We start from the raw sequence: 15,297 nt of genomic DNA on the forward strand, positions 1-15,297 counted from the left end.
AAATGCCTATAATTAATTATAAGAGTAAATAAGAATATCTCAAAATAGTATAATACATTGGACAGAAGTCGGAGAGAGTAGTTTTTAAGTTCATTCATTTTATTATCGGATAATTCTTGATACTCATATCGATTTATTATACACCTCTACATTTAGCATTGGATAAACCTTATACAATAACTGTATTAGCTCAGAAGTTGCCTAGCGAACACGAGGTAAATATATGAATGGAAATTACTGAATTCTATCGAATATAGCTAATAATATAGTTTGGCCCCTACTTGAGGTGGGGATATATATAAAGACAAACGTTCTTGCCTTATCCATCACATACAAAGCTCATGCAAATACCTGGTTCACAAAGCACCAAGTAATCTATCCCCACAAAATTTTCTAGTCCTCAAACACACACATCAATCTACTCACCTAACTAACCCCTCATCATATCTCTACCACCATAATGAACTTCTTTTCTTCTACAAAGCGTATAGTTCACTCGCGTTGATCAATAAGGAAAGGAAAGGTTTATCTGTTGTATCATATACGACTTCTTGCAATGGCGGATTACATAACTAATAGAAGAAATTCCAATACACAACTATTGCAAGAACTTGAAGCACTAAGTGAAACACTCTATCAACCACCATCACACCCTCCAACTACCCGAAGAACCACCTCCCTTGTCTTGCCTCGAGATTCAATCCCTCCAATCGAATCCCTAACAAGTAATGCTAAAAATGACAACGATACTGTTAGTATCGTTGTCAATCCTAAGCCGAGATCCAGGAGGATGTCATTATCCCCCTGGCGTTCTCGGCCTAAACTGGACATCCAAAGCGAGGACAATATACAACAACAAACCAATACCAGCACCAGCAACGCAAAGTTGGTTAAGAAATTGGATAGCAAAGGAGCTGATTCGAATTCCGAGAAGAAAGGCTTGTGGAACTGGAAACCAATTCGAGCTCTTGCTCACATTGGTAAGCAAAAGTTAAGTTGTTTATTCTCAGTTGAAGTCGTGACCGTTCAAGGACTACCAACGTCCATGAACGGTCTACGACTATCTGTTTGTGTAAGAAAAAAAGAAACTAAAGATGGAGCAGTACAAACTATGCCATCTAGAGTTACACAAGGAGCTGCAGATTTTGAAGAAACACTTTTTATCAGATGTAATGTTTATTATACACCTGATACAGGTACTAGTAATGGAGGGGCTCGATATAAATTCGAGCCCCGTCCATTTTCCATTTTTGTCTTTGCAGTTGATGCAGAGGAACTTGATTTTGGAAAAAACATAGTTGATTTGAGTGAAATGATTGAGGAGTCAGTGCAGAAGAGTTTTGAAGGAAGTCGAATTCGCCAATGGGATACGAGTTATACTCTATCCGGGAAGGCGAAAGGAGGGGAGGTAGTTTTGAAGTTAGGATTTCAGATCATGGAGAAAGATGGTGGAGTTGGGATTTATAGTCAAACTGAAGGGGGAACGAAGAACGCGAAGAGCTACTCATCTACATTTGCTAGAAAGCAATCGAAAACGTCTTTTAGTGTTCAGAGTCCAAGAATGACTAGTTTAAGTTCAGCTAACTGGACTCCATCACAAGCAGGAACAACAGCAAATATTCAAGGGATTGATGAGCTGAATCTAGACGACGAGCCTGTGAAGGAGGAGCCAGAGTCGAAAGCAGAGGATCTTGATCTCCCTGATTTCGATATTGTGGATAAAGGAATTGAAATTCAAGACAAAGGAGTTGAAATGGAAGAAAAAGATGAAGCAACAAAAGAAGTAGGAGAGGAGGAGGAAGATGGAGACGAGCGATCAGAAGGAAATTCTGATAAAAGATCGGTATCATCTAGTCACGAGGTTGTTAAGGAAGTCGTCCACGATCAAATGCATTTGACAAGATTGTCAGCACTTGATTCCATTGCACAACAAATCAAAGCACTTGAATCAATGTTTAGAGATGAAAATCAAGTTAAGATGGAGGAGGATGATTCCGAATCCCAAAGGCTGGATGCTGATGAGGAAACTGTGACAAGGGAATTCCTCCAACTGCTGGAAGATCCAGGTGTTAGTCAGCAGAAGACGGATAATCAAGAAACCCCCGCGTTAAAGCTTCAAGGAGGAGGAGGAAATGAAGACAACGAAAAGAGAGAATCGGGCATTTTCATACCTGATCTTGCTAAGGGGTTAGGATGTGTAGTTCAAACAAGAAATGGCGGTTTTTTAGCAGCTATGAATCCTCTTAATACTGTTGTTTTGAGAAAAGACACTCCGAAACTTGCAATGCAGATATCAAAACCATTTGTCCTTCCATCAATTCCGTCATCTATGATTGGATTCGAGTTGTTCCAGAGGATGGCAGCTGTGGGGCTAGAGGAATTTACGTCCAAGATCTTATCGATGATGCCAATGGAAGAGCTTGTGGGCAAAACAGCGGAGCAGATAGCATTTGAAGGCATTGCTTCAGCAATTATTCAAGGGAGGAACAAAGAAGGAGGCGCCAGCTCAAGTGCTGCTGAGACAGTTGCAGTAGTGAAATCAATGGCGACAGCAATGAACACAAGCAGGAACGAGAGGATCTCTACGGGGATATGGAACATCAGTGACAAGCCGTTGACAGTGGACGAGATTCTTGCATTCACACTGCAGAAAATGGAGGCAATGACAGTCGAAGCATTGAAAATTCAAGCAGACATACCGGAAGAAGAGGCTCCTTTCGATGTTTCAGCTATCAAAAAAGATGATGATGGTCACCCGTTGGACTCTGCTGTCCCACTCGAAGACTGGACAAAAGATGACAAACGTGATAGTATAATGATCTCAGTTGTGGTTCAACTGAGGGATCCGTTGAGGCAATTCGAAGCAGTTGGAGGACCTATGATAGCACTGGTTCAAGCAGTTCCTATTGATGAGGAAACTAACAACTTTGATGATGAGGAAAAGAAGTTTAAAGTCGCGTGTCTGGCTATTGGCGGATTGAAAGTCAGGAGCGGAGGAAAGAAGAACGCGTGGGACACAGAAAAACAGAAATTGACAGCAATGCAGTGGCTAGTAGCTTATGGACTTGGTAAAATGTCGAAAAAAGCAAAGAAAACTTCACCACTAAAAGGCCAAGACTTGCTATGGAGCATATCATCGCGTGTAATGGCAGATATGTGGCTGAAATCGATAAGAAATCCGGATATCAAGTTCATCATGTAGACAAACAGACAGCAACAAGGGAGGTGTAAATCGTTTTTTCGTCATTTTTTTTTTCAGATTCCATAGAAATAAGCAAACAGAAAAAGGGGGAAATTGTATAATGTGCACAACATCATTGTTTGTATGTTTTTTTTCATAGAATTTTGAAATGTTCTTCAAGATTGTAAATGAGACATTGTATTTTTCTACCAGTAATAGTGATGCTATGAGTTTGTAATTTGACGTTTGTCGAAAGATAGCTGGAAGAAGAGCTCGGACTCTTCAAAAATGTTGAAGATTGCATGTCGGATCCTCCATGATCAATACAGTTTGGTGGATCCAATACGAGTAAAACATCATTTTTGGAGAGACTGAAGACAGTTCAATCAACTAATAATCAATATCCGCAAAGTAGTATTGTCAGAATTTAACTAAAAATGAAAGTACGCCACATAAAACACGATAGAGGGAGTAACTAGTATCAGTCTGATTGTAATTAAATTATTGATTTTGGAAGGTAAAATGATCAATTGAAGAAATGCATATCAATTTCTTTGTGAAAATTCTAATTACACAACATGTTCTAATGACATTATGATCAAGAGAAAGTTTCGAATTCGAATCTTGAAAAAATGTTTCTTAATAAGGTGTCGAATACCATATATATATATATATATATATATATATATATACAGAAAAGTCAGAAAAAATGTTTTTTTTTTGCGAGATAAATATTTTTCTGACAAGTGTAATAATCACCAATGAAAGAATAAAATATATTTAGTATATTCCTTTGATACCAAACAAATTGTTGTGTCTCAAGATCAAAGAAATAAAACAAACATTTTTGCCAACAGAAAAAAAAATCACACACACACAAAAAAAAAAAAATTGATTCCCTGGAAGGCCAGAAAACTGGTTCTTTCTGGGATCAAAGGGGTTTCATTTTTAAAAAAAAAAAAAATCTTTATGTGGATTATTAATTCTGTTGATATATTCCTATTGATATCCTATCTTGAAATTTTCATCATTAAATTCGATAACAATAAGGACATATTTGGACAAATCCCAGAGAATATTAACCCCAGAAAGAGGAATATTGTGGTGTTGTGACAACGGACTATCAAACAAGAACTTGATGAACGAAATCCGTTAAACCAAAAAAAAAATTCAAAAAAAAAAGGATCTATTGTTGATGATTGATGTGAATATTAGGAATGAAATTTGGTAGCAAGAATAAAATGAAGATGAAGATGAATTGTTTTAGATGTTGTGTTGCAAATGAGGATCATAAAAAGACTTTGAAAAAGAACAATCAAGAACACAAAAACAACAAATCTCAATCTTCCTTTGACAATCTTTCTTTAAAAACTGGTAATTTTCATTGTTTTGATCTAATTTTTATTTGAAGTTCCTTGTGTTTTTCTCTAAAATGTCATGAATTGATCACATTGATGCATGTATTTTGACAAACTAGGCTAAAAATGTGTGTTTTAGCTACTTTTAGGCCCGGCCGAGTCAAACTATGTTGTTCAGACTCTCCAATAATGTAAACACACCTCTGTTGGATTCTCCAAAAATGTACTACTTTTGAAGAATCCGACATGTGCCTAGTGACATTTTTGAAGAATCTGAGCGACGTCGGAGTCAGAAAGACTTAGATGACTCAATTTTCATATTGGGGTAGGGAGAGTGAGGGATAGAGGGAGTAGTCGAACCACAATATGAAATGTTTGTGCTGGAAGTTCATCGAAAAGCTTAAGGTTTATGATAGTTTGACAGATAACAGAAATATGAAATGCTTCGTTGAAAGATCATCGAATATCCTGAGTTTTTTTCTAGCTTTCACATGATATTAAACACCCTTGTAATTCATATTATTGTAAACTTGGTATGCAGATAGCAACAGAAGGAAGTATATAGCAGAAGAAATAGCAAAACTTGGAAAAGGCAACATTTCTGCAGAAATCTTCTCATACCTGGAGTTGAAGATTGCCACTCAAAACTTCAACAACGATCGTTTGCTTGGTGAAGGTGGCTTTGGAAGAGTGTACAAGGGCCACATTGAAAGCAAGAATCTAGTACTTCCCTCTCATCTCTTCGTATCCTTCTCCGTGTCTTCAATATTATATATACAATCAAAACCTCTCTACAACAACGTTGTTTATCTGGATACTCTTACTTAACCATTCTTGTTATAGTACTGCTTGTTTGAGACTTAGGCGTAGTTGTTGTTGACTAAAGGTTTAACTTTTTCTTGTTTTATTGTTCTGTTTTAGGATGTTGCTGTGAAGCAACTTGACAGGAATGGTTTCCAAGGAACTAGAGAGTTTCTTGTGGAGGTTCTCATATTGAGTCTTCTTCATCATCCTAATCTTGTTAATCTGGTTGGATATTGTTCAGATGGTGATCAGAGAATTTTAGTATATGAATACATGCCAAATGGTTCACTAGAAGATCACCTACTTGGTAATGTGTTAAACAAATCTTGAAAATATGTGTATATTAAGTAGTTGAGATATGGCTAAACTTTATACTGTCAGCGTATAGAAGTTGAAAAACGTTTTGATCAATGACTTGACTATAATCATATTGTTTTGACAGAAACTAGTCCAGATAGAAAACCACTTGATTGGAATACAAGGATGAAAATTGCAGAAGGAGCAGCAAAAGGACTTGAATACTTGCATGAAAAAGCTAATCCTCCAGTGATTTACCGCGATTTTAAAGCATCAAACATACTTTTAGATGAGAACTTTGATCCAAAACTCTCTGATTTTGGACTTGCCAAGCTAGGTCCAACTGGTGATAAGAGTCATGTGTCTACAAGGGTCATGGGAACTTATGGTTATTGTGCACCAGAGTATGCTTCCACAGGACAATTGACCACGAAATCCGATGTGTATAGCTTTGGAGTTGTATTCTTGGAGATGATCACAGGTAGAAGAGTCATTGACACCTCAAAACCAAGTGAAGAACAGGATCTTGTTCTGTGGGTAAGTTACAACAATTCAATGTCACTAAGTTAAGCTTAAACACCCAACTTTATGGATAGTTTACCTGTATTTTTATCTTTTAGGTGACGTGATAGATGATAAAACTCTTATACAAACTGCTTGACAGGCACAACCATTGTTCAGAAACAAGAAAAAGTTTCACTTAATGGTAGATCCATTGCTGGAAGGGAACTATCCAAGGAAGGGACTGTGTCAAGCACTAGCAATTGCAGCAATGTGCCTGCAAAATGATGCCAGTGTTCGTCCGTTGATCAGTGATGTAGTTACTGCTTTGGCATTTCTAGCAGGGAACAAGAAAAAGGACGAGGACGAGGAGGAAGCTGCACTAGACACTCCAAAAACACCATTGCAAAGTAATACAGAGAACATTGGAACTAATGAAGCTAGTGTTGATACATAACAAAACTAAAGCCTTCTAAGCATAATCAACACTTGTTTTCTTGTGAAGTTTCTTCAGATTTTGTACATTGTGGTAAAATTATTTAGAAGGCTAATGTATATACAAAGCATATAGATGACCAAAATCATGTAGCTTTTCAAGTTTATTCAAAGATAGTACATGACTAATGTTTCAATCTAACAATGTTAACTGGGACAACTTATCTATATATGAAAAATATGTCTTATTTAACTTTCAAGGACCACTTCACTATTGAGCTGTGAGAACAACTCGCAGTTGAGAGTACAAATAACAGCAAAATTGTGATTTGCAAGTGAAATAGGCTGCCCAAGTACACATTCGAAGAACAATTTACATTAAATCGGTGAAATATCAATCGAAGTAGAAATTTTTCCAAACCAAACAAGTAAACTGGGAAAAGAGATGCTTCCAAGTAAATTGAGCAAACCCCAGAGAAAATTCATGACACTAACTTCATGCAACGGGTGAATAACTGGGAAAAGAGTTGCTTTCCGAGTAAATTGAGCTTGCCCAGGAGAAAATTCACGAGACATTAACTTCAAACGGGTGAATTCGTAGAATGCAGCTTACTTCTCCAGCTCTTGCAGATCAATATCCCAAGCAGATGCCAACTGCAATAATAGTTGCTCTGGTGTTGCACCTTCCCAGTCCTCAGGAAGGTCTACTGATGATGAAATTTCGTTCAAATTTAACAGCAGCTCTTTTTTAACTTCCATAGGAAGGTCCACAACCTCAGGTTCATTTTCTATGACAATTTCTAGCAACTGAAAATACAATTGGAAGAAAAAGGACACAATATAGTCAGTTTAAAACTAAGTTCCATATATCAAACTTCAGCTTAAGTTGTTCACATTTCATAGATGAAACAAAGGAGTTTAACACAGATTACGATGTGTGTGTGTGTGTTTGTGTGTGTGAGAGAGAGAGAGAGAGAGTTGTTTTGTTTTCGGGAAGACACACATAACCGGGAAATAGTTTCTTCAAAAATAAAATAAAATGCAACCAAAGGGCTCTTCCAAGAGCAATTCTTCCAGCGCAAACAAATCCAATTCTTTCAATACCCTATCCAAACAAACAATTTTTTTCCAAAAACAAACTAAAAGCAGAACGGTTTGGCAGTCCAGATACGACCTACCTAATTGAATAATTCACCAGCGGAACATCATTTAAAAGCCTAAGTGGATGATAAAAAAACATTGATAAGGTACTAGTTGTTTTCTAAAGGCATATTACATAAACAGATGCTCAAACTTGGTATCTGGCACTCGAACTTTGAGAGTGTACATCTAGACACTTCAACAACTTGGTCTCAATTGGCAACTAAACTCTCCAACTCATCCCCACTGTGTCTCATGGACACACAATGTTGACATGGCACATAAATTTTGGAGGTGTCTGAATTATTCTGTACGTTGAAGTGTTCAATTGACATAGTGAAAATGAGTTGAAGTGTTTAGATGTGCATATTCAAAATTGAAGTGTTTAGTTGCCAGTTGATGCCAAGTTGAATTATCTATCTATCTATGTATTATGCCCTTAATGGTTCCACAAGGTAGCAGCAAGTTTCAAACAAAATATAAATGATAAACGCATGCAATTGATTTAGTATTCCACATATATCTCCATTACTGTTAGACTAGAACAAACAGCGTGACATATCTACCCACATATTTAGTTCCTTCGGTCATGACACATAAATAGTCTCTTGGAAGAATTAGAAAGCCAGTGCAGCAATGTATCCAAAATGTTTTTACCTCAAACCAACAAAAGGATAACAACCAATATAGGTTATTAGGCACAATATATCATACTAAATGTGTCTCAGAGGAGCTCTATGACGTCTACTCGCTTACCCTAACAGAACAACTAAAACTACATGAAATTTGTAGTTATCATCTGCGCAAAGTTCTACTTCTACTTTCACAACTTACTCTGGGAGATACTATATTAACATAAAGTCAAAAAAGCTGCTACCAAGGCATTAGAGAAATTTGTACCTGTTGTACCCAAGATAAACAGATGTCTGTCAGGTTTGGCTCCAGAAGAAACTGGGCAACAGCATGCAAAGTCTCACTTGCCACCTCATTGGACAGTTGATCAATCACTGGACCTGATCTATCCATCAGCTTCACAAGCAAGAAATCATCTCCAGTAGATAAAACTTCAGAAAATGCTGAATCCATATCACCCACAGAAAATGCATCCATTGCATTGGTCCAGGAAGTCCAAACTGGATCACGCTCTTGCATGTTATTGTCATCTGTTAGTGCTTCAGCCTCTAATTCTGGAATAGCTACTCTAGTACCTCGAGCAGTTCCATTGTCATCACCAGCCACACGGATTGCCTCCAAAGTTGCTTCATCCTTTGAAGCTTGCCAGATACTTCTAGCAGAAGGTCCCTCGCCAAACCTAACAGGTCCTGCTCCTTTGGCCCATCCCCTCCTTGTGCCAACCTGATCTATCTCGTTTTCTAGTTTAGATGACCTAGCATCCATGGGACCACCACCAATACCTCTCCTAGATCCTGATTGCCCATTCTTACCATATGAATGGAAGTCCCAAGCATCAGGATTATCAGATCTACGTGGTGGGCTCCTTCCCCTCATACCTGATGAATTACCATCAGATGGTACAAACCTCTCTCCAAATGGTATGCTACCTTCACTACCTCTACCAAGCTTGGTACTAGAGTAATCGTGGAAGCTATTATACTTCCCAAGGGGCCTATTAAGAGATTCATCAAATCTTGCCGTAAAAGCACTACCTCTTCGACCTGCTGAAAGAGATAAATCACGTGCCATGTCTTCAACAACTCTTTCAAGACCACGTACTCTGTTCTCGAGAGCCACCATGCTACCATGAGATCCACCCATGAAATCCTGCAATTTGGGAGAATTGTAAGTAGAAAAGTAGCTACTGAAATCATTTTTTATAAAACTAACTAATCAGGCAAACCTGCAACATATTCGTCAGATGAGCCTGCTGTCTCTCCAGAAGTAACAATTGTCTTTGAATAGCAAGCCAGTTTCCTTTGTTAGCCATAAACCCCTCAGGCGGACCAGCATTTTTTGCAAAACCAGTACGGTAACTGGATTGTTCCCTCTGATTCAAATCTCCATCATCAACAGTATCATGTTCTCTGCCACTTACCCCCGAAGTTTGACTCTCCGTGTTACTATACCTAGCATCACTATGGCTTTTCCTCATTATTCTCTGTCCTGTTTCTGCTTTGTCTGGCGCAGACTCTACTTCAGTTGGTGTATTAGATGCATTAAGACATTGACGAGGAACAACCACCTCCACAGGCAAATCATTTGAACTCCTTTCTTCAAGTTTCTGAAAGAATTCTGGGTTCAATTTTCTGTCTGACAAAGCAGGACCTCTCTTCTTTAATATGCCCACTGTTATATCAGAGAAGTTGTTATCCTTAGTTTTGGAAAGAAACCATTTGAAAAAGTTCAAGATGAATCATACACCAAAGTCTCATTTCACTCACCAGCATTTCGGAGGTCCTTTTCTGACGATCCGGCAGATTCAGAAGATTCTCCATCTGAAAGGATATTCCCATTAAAGCAGGAAAGATCCCTTGGATCTAAAGTAGCATATAAAATTTCATGCTTCCCTACTTACCAACACATGAAGCTTTCTGATCATCTGTGGCTCCATCTTCTTTCCCTGCAATTTTCTTCCAGTGCTGCAAAGCTTCCAACATACTATCTCTCACCGGTTTTATCTGGGAAACCCGAATACATTTTAGATTTGCACAAGCAAAAATTATCTCTAATGACAAAGAAATAAGTGAATAACATATATCTGCTGAGTTCAATGTAGCCACAAAACTAGCATTTAGCATATCGTTGCAAACTTCAAGTTCAAGGATATGGATAAATCGTAACCCATCCATGTTTTCATTTCCGTTCATCAGAATTCAGTTTATATTTTGACGATTCAAAGATGGTCCATGATAATCATATCGACGGAGGTGTTATCATTGCATTACATGTCATAAATAAGGTACAATCATTTGCAGATCATCCACCAACTTTAGCACCTTCTACTTTGGCCTTCAGCACCAAACTTATACCAGATCTAAATCATTCCAACTCTCTTAATGGCAACATTGGCTAGACATGATCTCATTATTGTTGACCAATCTTTTACCAAACTAAGGTTATCGTTAGTTAGTTAACCCTCAAACAAACTAAGAAATAACCTTAACACTACATCACATAATTACTAGAGGAAGGTACCTTGTCAAACCGAGAAGCTTCAAGCACAGTTAAAGTGGAAGTAGCTCCCCCTGCTACCAAGTTGCTTGAATTCAATGCCAAGGCGCTTAATGTATCAGCTGCAGCCTTACGAGTTGCCCAATCTGTATTGCTGAGGCATTCATGAATTGTCTGCAGTAAAGGTTCCAAATTTTGCGGTGCTATAGCCCCTACCTGCAATAATATGTTGTCTGAAGCCTTCAAATATTTCACAACCACTTTAAAGATGACAGGTAAGTTCACATTATATGTGATGCCAAATATTGTGATACAGGAAGAAAGAAAATTCAAAGATGTGCAATATCTCGGAGTGTAGTTCATATACTTGTATGGTTTTGCCAATATTGCAGAGGACGGTAAATCTAATATAACAAGATGAATCCTCAGTCAATACTACCGTTATCTGAACCTTTAAATATTGCACAACCACTTAAAAGATGACACGTAAGTTCACATTATATGTGGTGCCAAATATTATGATACAAGAAGAAAGAAAATTCAAAGATGTGCAGTATCTCGGAGTGTAGTTCATATACTTGTATGGTTTTGCCAATATTGCAGAGGACAGTAAATCTAATATAACAAGATTAGTCCTCAGTCAATACTACCGTTATCTGAAGCCTTCAAATATTGCACAACCACTTTAAAGATGACACATAAGTTCACATTATATGTGATGCCAAATATTATGATACAAGAAGAAAGAAAATTCAAAGATGTGCAGTATCTCTGAGTGTAGTTCATATACTTGTATGGTTTTGCCAATACTGCAGAGGACAGTAAACCTAATATAACAAGATGAGTCCTCAGTCAATACTACCATAAGCAAGCAAAATTCATTACTCATTACTGAAGAATAATCTACAAGTAGCCAAACATGTATGAATTATGAAAATTAAAGAACTAGAGATATATCAGGTAAACTAGACCTCATGCTTATAAAAAGAGGTATAACCAGACCACACTCTTAACGAAATGTCTTTTCTCCCTTTGATAAGTATGCTTAACCATGGTCAAAGTATGGTATAATACTACAATATGATTTGATTTATACCTTGTTCGTACCTCAAAAACTTTTTGAACATACCGTTTCTACTTCTTTTAGATACGCAGAAGAGGCTCCCACTGTTCACAGATATTGAGAGTTGACACCTTAACATTATCTTCACTTTATATGGTAACTAAACAGCATCTCTCTTCACTTTGGAGACTCAAGTATCTAGAATGACCCTAGAGGTCATGGGCAAGAGCTTTGGAATAGCCTAGAGTTCACAAGTAGAGAAATCCTTCTTGTGGTGGAATAAATAAAGCAGACTTTTGAACATAACTTGATCTGATTGATCCATGCATCAGCGAACATTCCTTTTTTTTATTGATGTGTTTGAATTTATTACTTAAGAGTTTCACAAATATGTGCCCTCTCTTTTATTTATTTTTTTATTTTTTTTGGATAAGGTAAAGTCATATTCCTCAGCAATGAAGGCATGCTGGCAACCATCGAAAATTGAAAGGCAGGGAATCATAATTACAGAGCCTAGGAAATCTACTAGCTGTTCTACTTCATATATACCCTCTTCTTACACCAAAAATATAGAGCATTAATGCAGTTTTCTTTAACTTTCTGCATTGGGTTAGTAATATTCTCAAAACATCTGTTATTTCTTTCCCTCCAAACTGACCACCATATGCAAGAAGGGACAATGCTCCACCATTTTTTCTGCTTTTTACCCCCTATCTCTCCTGATCCTCTCTTAATTCTCACACCATCATATTAATTCAGGGGTATATTTTAGGGAAATACTGGACATTCTTCCTCTCAAATCCTTCTTTCCACTTCAAGAAATCTTATCCTAGAACGCAGAGCCCTTTCCAGAAGTACCACTTAACTAACTACAAAAACAAATGTTTCTCCCTGTCTTTTTGCCTTTTTAGACCTAATTTAGCCCTAGCCTTACTTTAGATCTATCTGTACTCGCACTTATGCGTGATCATCACCTACATGTTCAAATTATGATTTGCACTTCAAAATTGAATGTACTCTTAAAAATACATGCAGCTTGGGAAAAACGACCAAATCCACTAATTATTATTATTGTTGTGAAACAGGGTCAGAGAGGAATAAATGCTTTGACAACCAAGAAAGATGCAGAAATGCTATCTTAATGAAGCAGAATTCATACAGAGAGGAATAAATGCTTTGACAACCAAGAAAGATGCAGAAATGCTATCTTAATGAAGCAGAATTCATACTGTGTGTAACCTGTTATATGCATAACAATTGACTATGGCTGCTCCCTCAAAAAAAGATGTATTTGACGTCAAATGATGATTACAGTAAACAGTTCCAGAAGGACCAGAAGCATGGAATATTCAAGCAGAGACATATTTGGCATTGCAATCACCATTCCCTCATGGAGCACTACAGGCACACTACATAGTAAATGAATATAACCTTCAAGTCCTTCACAAGACTCCTCTTTGACTTTCATTATTTCCTCCCAAAAAGCCTATACTAATCCCTCAATATTGTAAAGAAGGTAAGGATTAGGTAATGGTATTTGATTCTCATTGTGTAGCTAAACATCACTAAGCCAAATTAGAATATTTTAGTGTTCTACTCACTTTTGAATGTTGAAAGAAACTATAACAAATAGGTACTTCCTCCATCCAAATCTATGTGGTACCATTTGACTGGCATGGAAGGAAAGAAACTGCAGATGCTTTGATGGAGTATCAACTCCCATAAACACCATTAGGACTAGGTGTTTAGCTAGTCTTTATAATTGGCACCTTCTCTCCCCTGTAAAGAATATGGATAATCTTTTGGATTTTGTTAGCTCCCTAACTCTAGCACAGTAGGGTTTAAAGGGGTTTATCTTTTGGCTGCTTTACAGGTTTTTGCACAGTTAGCTTCACGTTATTTTCATGTTTGAAGAAGCTTTATTTTTAACTGTAACCATTGCATCTCCTTGATGCCTTTCTAATACAATTTCATTACTTCACCAAAAAAAAGCTTTTGAAAACTGTGGTCTAAAACAAGTCTTAGACATTTATGTGGCATCTCATAAAGGATAAATGCAAATTTAAAAGTTCTGTTGTTCCTAAGTATCGTAGCCTAAATGTGTTAAATTATTGGAGAAAAGGGACATTTCTATTTGTTTGTTTCAAGTATGCAGTACACGATCTCACTTGCCGGCTGATGCTTCTGCACCAAACATGCGAAAATATTTTATTGTTGGGCGGCATTGAGATTGAAGATGTTGAATTACGCGAACTCTCTCATATAAAGTTTAAGCTATTAGATATGGGACATTTCTATTCACCTATTACTCTATATTAAGCCTGCAACACCAGCACAAAAGTTCTTGGCTTCAACTTAATATCAAGAATATAACACTACATTTCAGAAATGAATTAAACATGTGGACTACTGTTAAGGTAAACATATAACTGCATTAACGAACCTGTGATAAGCTTGAAACAACAGGCAATAAAGAAGCCTTTGCCATGAAATGTGGATTGTTAAGATACTTGCAGATCCTTGGACATAGCTTTTGAAAAGACAATACAGGGGGATCCGAAGCACATTCCACCATTTTAGCCATACACAAAGCAGCACCACTCTGAACCGTTTTGTTATTCTCATTCATTGCCTCAAACAATGGCTTCACAAACAAAGCAACTACAGACCCAATCCCCCCACTTTCAGCTTCTCCCTTCAAGTACAACGAAGACAGCGACCCAATCGCATCACGACACGCATCCCTAACACCCGAATCCGAATCCTTCAGCCTTTTAACAATGTTGCCGATAATTTTCGTCAAATGGGTCGCCGCAGAATCTCCGTGCGAAGCACATACAGTGGGAAGAAGCCGAAGGGTTTCTTTCTTAACGGCAGGTTTTGGGTCGTTGCTGGCATCGTAAAGACAGTTAAGGAGCATTGAAACGCCGTCGTTTGATAGAGTTTGGATGATTTTCTCGAGGTCTTCAACAGCGATCTGATGGGTATCTCTGTCAGAGAGCTTAGAGATAGATGTAAGGATTCTTTGCTTCAGCTCAATCATGGCTAAATGGGTTGAAAGTGATGAAGATGAAGATGATGATGATGACCTTGAAGGGGGTGCTGATGATGATTGTGTTGTGGGTTTTGAGGGCTTTGAAGATTTGGATACTTGAGAAGCCATTTTTTCTGAATCTTGCAAAGAAACTATACGATTTTTTACAATGTGTGTTGATTTTGAAGGTCACGGAGGTAGCATAGTGGAAGAAGATGAAGAAGAAGAGAAGATTTTGCGTTACTGAAAATGGAAGCTAACGAATTACAGAGCAGATGGGAAAAAAAATTTGAAAGGAAAAGGAGATCTGCTCTGAGTGAACACTGGTGGGAGTGGGGTTGGGGTTTGGGGGTGG

The 15,297-nt window shown here is 37.6% G+C and overlaps 3 protein-coding genes across 4 annotated transcripts; 2 read left to right on the forward strand and 1 right to left on the reverse strand.

Annotated features, from left to right (window-relative positions):
- Positions 1–359: 359 nt before the first annotated feature.
- Positions 360–3,419, forward strand: LOC107002270 (protein PLASTID MOVEMENT IMPAIRED 1). The gene has a single exon (XM_015200222.2). The coding sequence runs from the start codon at positions 557–559 to the stop codon at positions 3,200–3,202; it is 2,646 nt and encodes an 881-aa protein (XP_015055708.1). The 5' UTR covers positions 360–556; the 3' UTR covers positions 3,203–3,419.
- A 592-nt stretch (positions 3,420–4,011) lies between these two features.
- LOC107002588 (probable serine/threonine-protein kinase PBL23) lies at positions 4,012–6,793 on the forward strand. 2 transcript variants are annotated; one of them, XM_027912414.1, is made up of 5 exons: positions 4,012–4,555; positions 5,081–5,262; positions 5,461–5,650; positions 5,786–6,177; positions 6,261–6,341. In XM_027912414.1, exons 1-5 carry the CDS (start codon positions 4,399–4,401, stop codon positions 6,267–6,269), a joined length of 930 nt encoding a protein of 309 aa, XP_027768215.1. In that variant the 5' UTR covers positions 4,012–4,398; the 3' UTR covers positions 6,270–6,341. The 2 variants fall into 2 exon arrangements, with proteins under 2 accessions (XP_027768215.1, XP_015056145.1); XM_015200659.2 differs by having other exon boundaries at positions 4,015–4,555; positions 6,305–6,793.
- A 42-nt stretch (positions 6,794–6,835) lies between these two features.
- On the reverse strand, positions 6,836–15,262 carry LOC107002587 (microtubule-associated protein TORTIFOLIA1-like). The gene is made up of 7 exons (XM_015200658.2): positions 14,352–15,262; positions 10,870–11,061; positions 10,250–10,352; positions 10,116–10,169; positions 9,575–10,020; positions 8,617–9,498; positions 6,836–7,383 (listed from the first exon to the last, which is right to left on the reverse strand). The coding sequence occupies exons 1-7, from the start codon at positions 15,069–15,071 to the stop codon at positions 7,186–7,188; spliced, it is 2,595 nt and encodes an 864-aa protein (XP_015056144.1). The 5' UTR covers positions 15,072–15,262; the 3' UTR covers positions 6,836–7,185.
- Positions 15,263–15,297: the final 35 nt, after the last annotated feature.

Source organism: Solanum pennellii, chromosome 10 (assembly GCF_001406875.1).
Source record: "Solanum pennellii chromosome 10, SPENNV200".
In the NCBI taxonomy this organism is placed as follows: Eukaryota; Viridiplantae; Streptophyta; class Magnoliopsida; order Solanales; family Solanaceae; genus Solanum; species Solanum pennellii.

What these genes read in the sequence shown, in the direction of transcription:
- LOC107002270 (XM_015200222.2), top strand. Translation starts at nt 557, where the DNA reads ATGGCGGATTACATAACTAATAGAAGAAATTCCAATACACAACTATTG.
- LOC107002588 (XM_015200659.2), top strand. Translation starts at nt 4,399, where the DNA reads ATGAAATTTGGTAGCAAGAATAAAATGAAGATGAAGATGAATTGTTTT. An exon ending in ACATTGAAAGCAAGAATCTA is followed by an intron (nt 5,263 to 5,460) that starts GTACTTCCCTCT and finishes GTTCTGTTTTAG; the next exon opens with GATGTTGCTGTGAAGCAACT. An exon ending in ACTAGAAGATCACCTACTTG is followed by an intron (nt 5,651 to 5,785) that starts GTAATGTGTTAA and finishes TTGTTTTGACAG; the next exon opens with AAACTAGTCCAGATAGAAAA.
- LOC107002587 (XM_015200658.2), bottom strand. Translation starts at nt 15,071, where the DNA reads ATGGCTTCTCAAGTATCCAAATCTTCAAAGCCCTCAAAACCCACAACA. An exon ending in TTGTTTCAAGCTTATCACAG is followed by an intron (nt 11,062 to 14,351) that starts GTTCGTTAATGC and finishes ATATTATTGCAG; the next exon opens with GTAGGGGCTATAGCACCGCA. An exon ending in AAGCTTCTCGGTTTGACAAG is followed by an intron (nt 10,353 to 10,869) that starts GTACCTTCCTCT and finishes CGGGTTTCCCAG; the next exon opens with ATAAAACCGGTGAGAGATAG.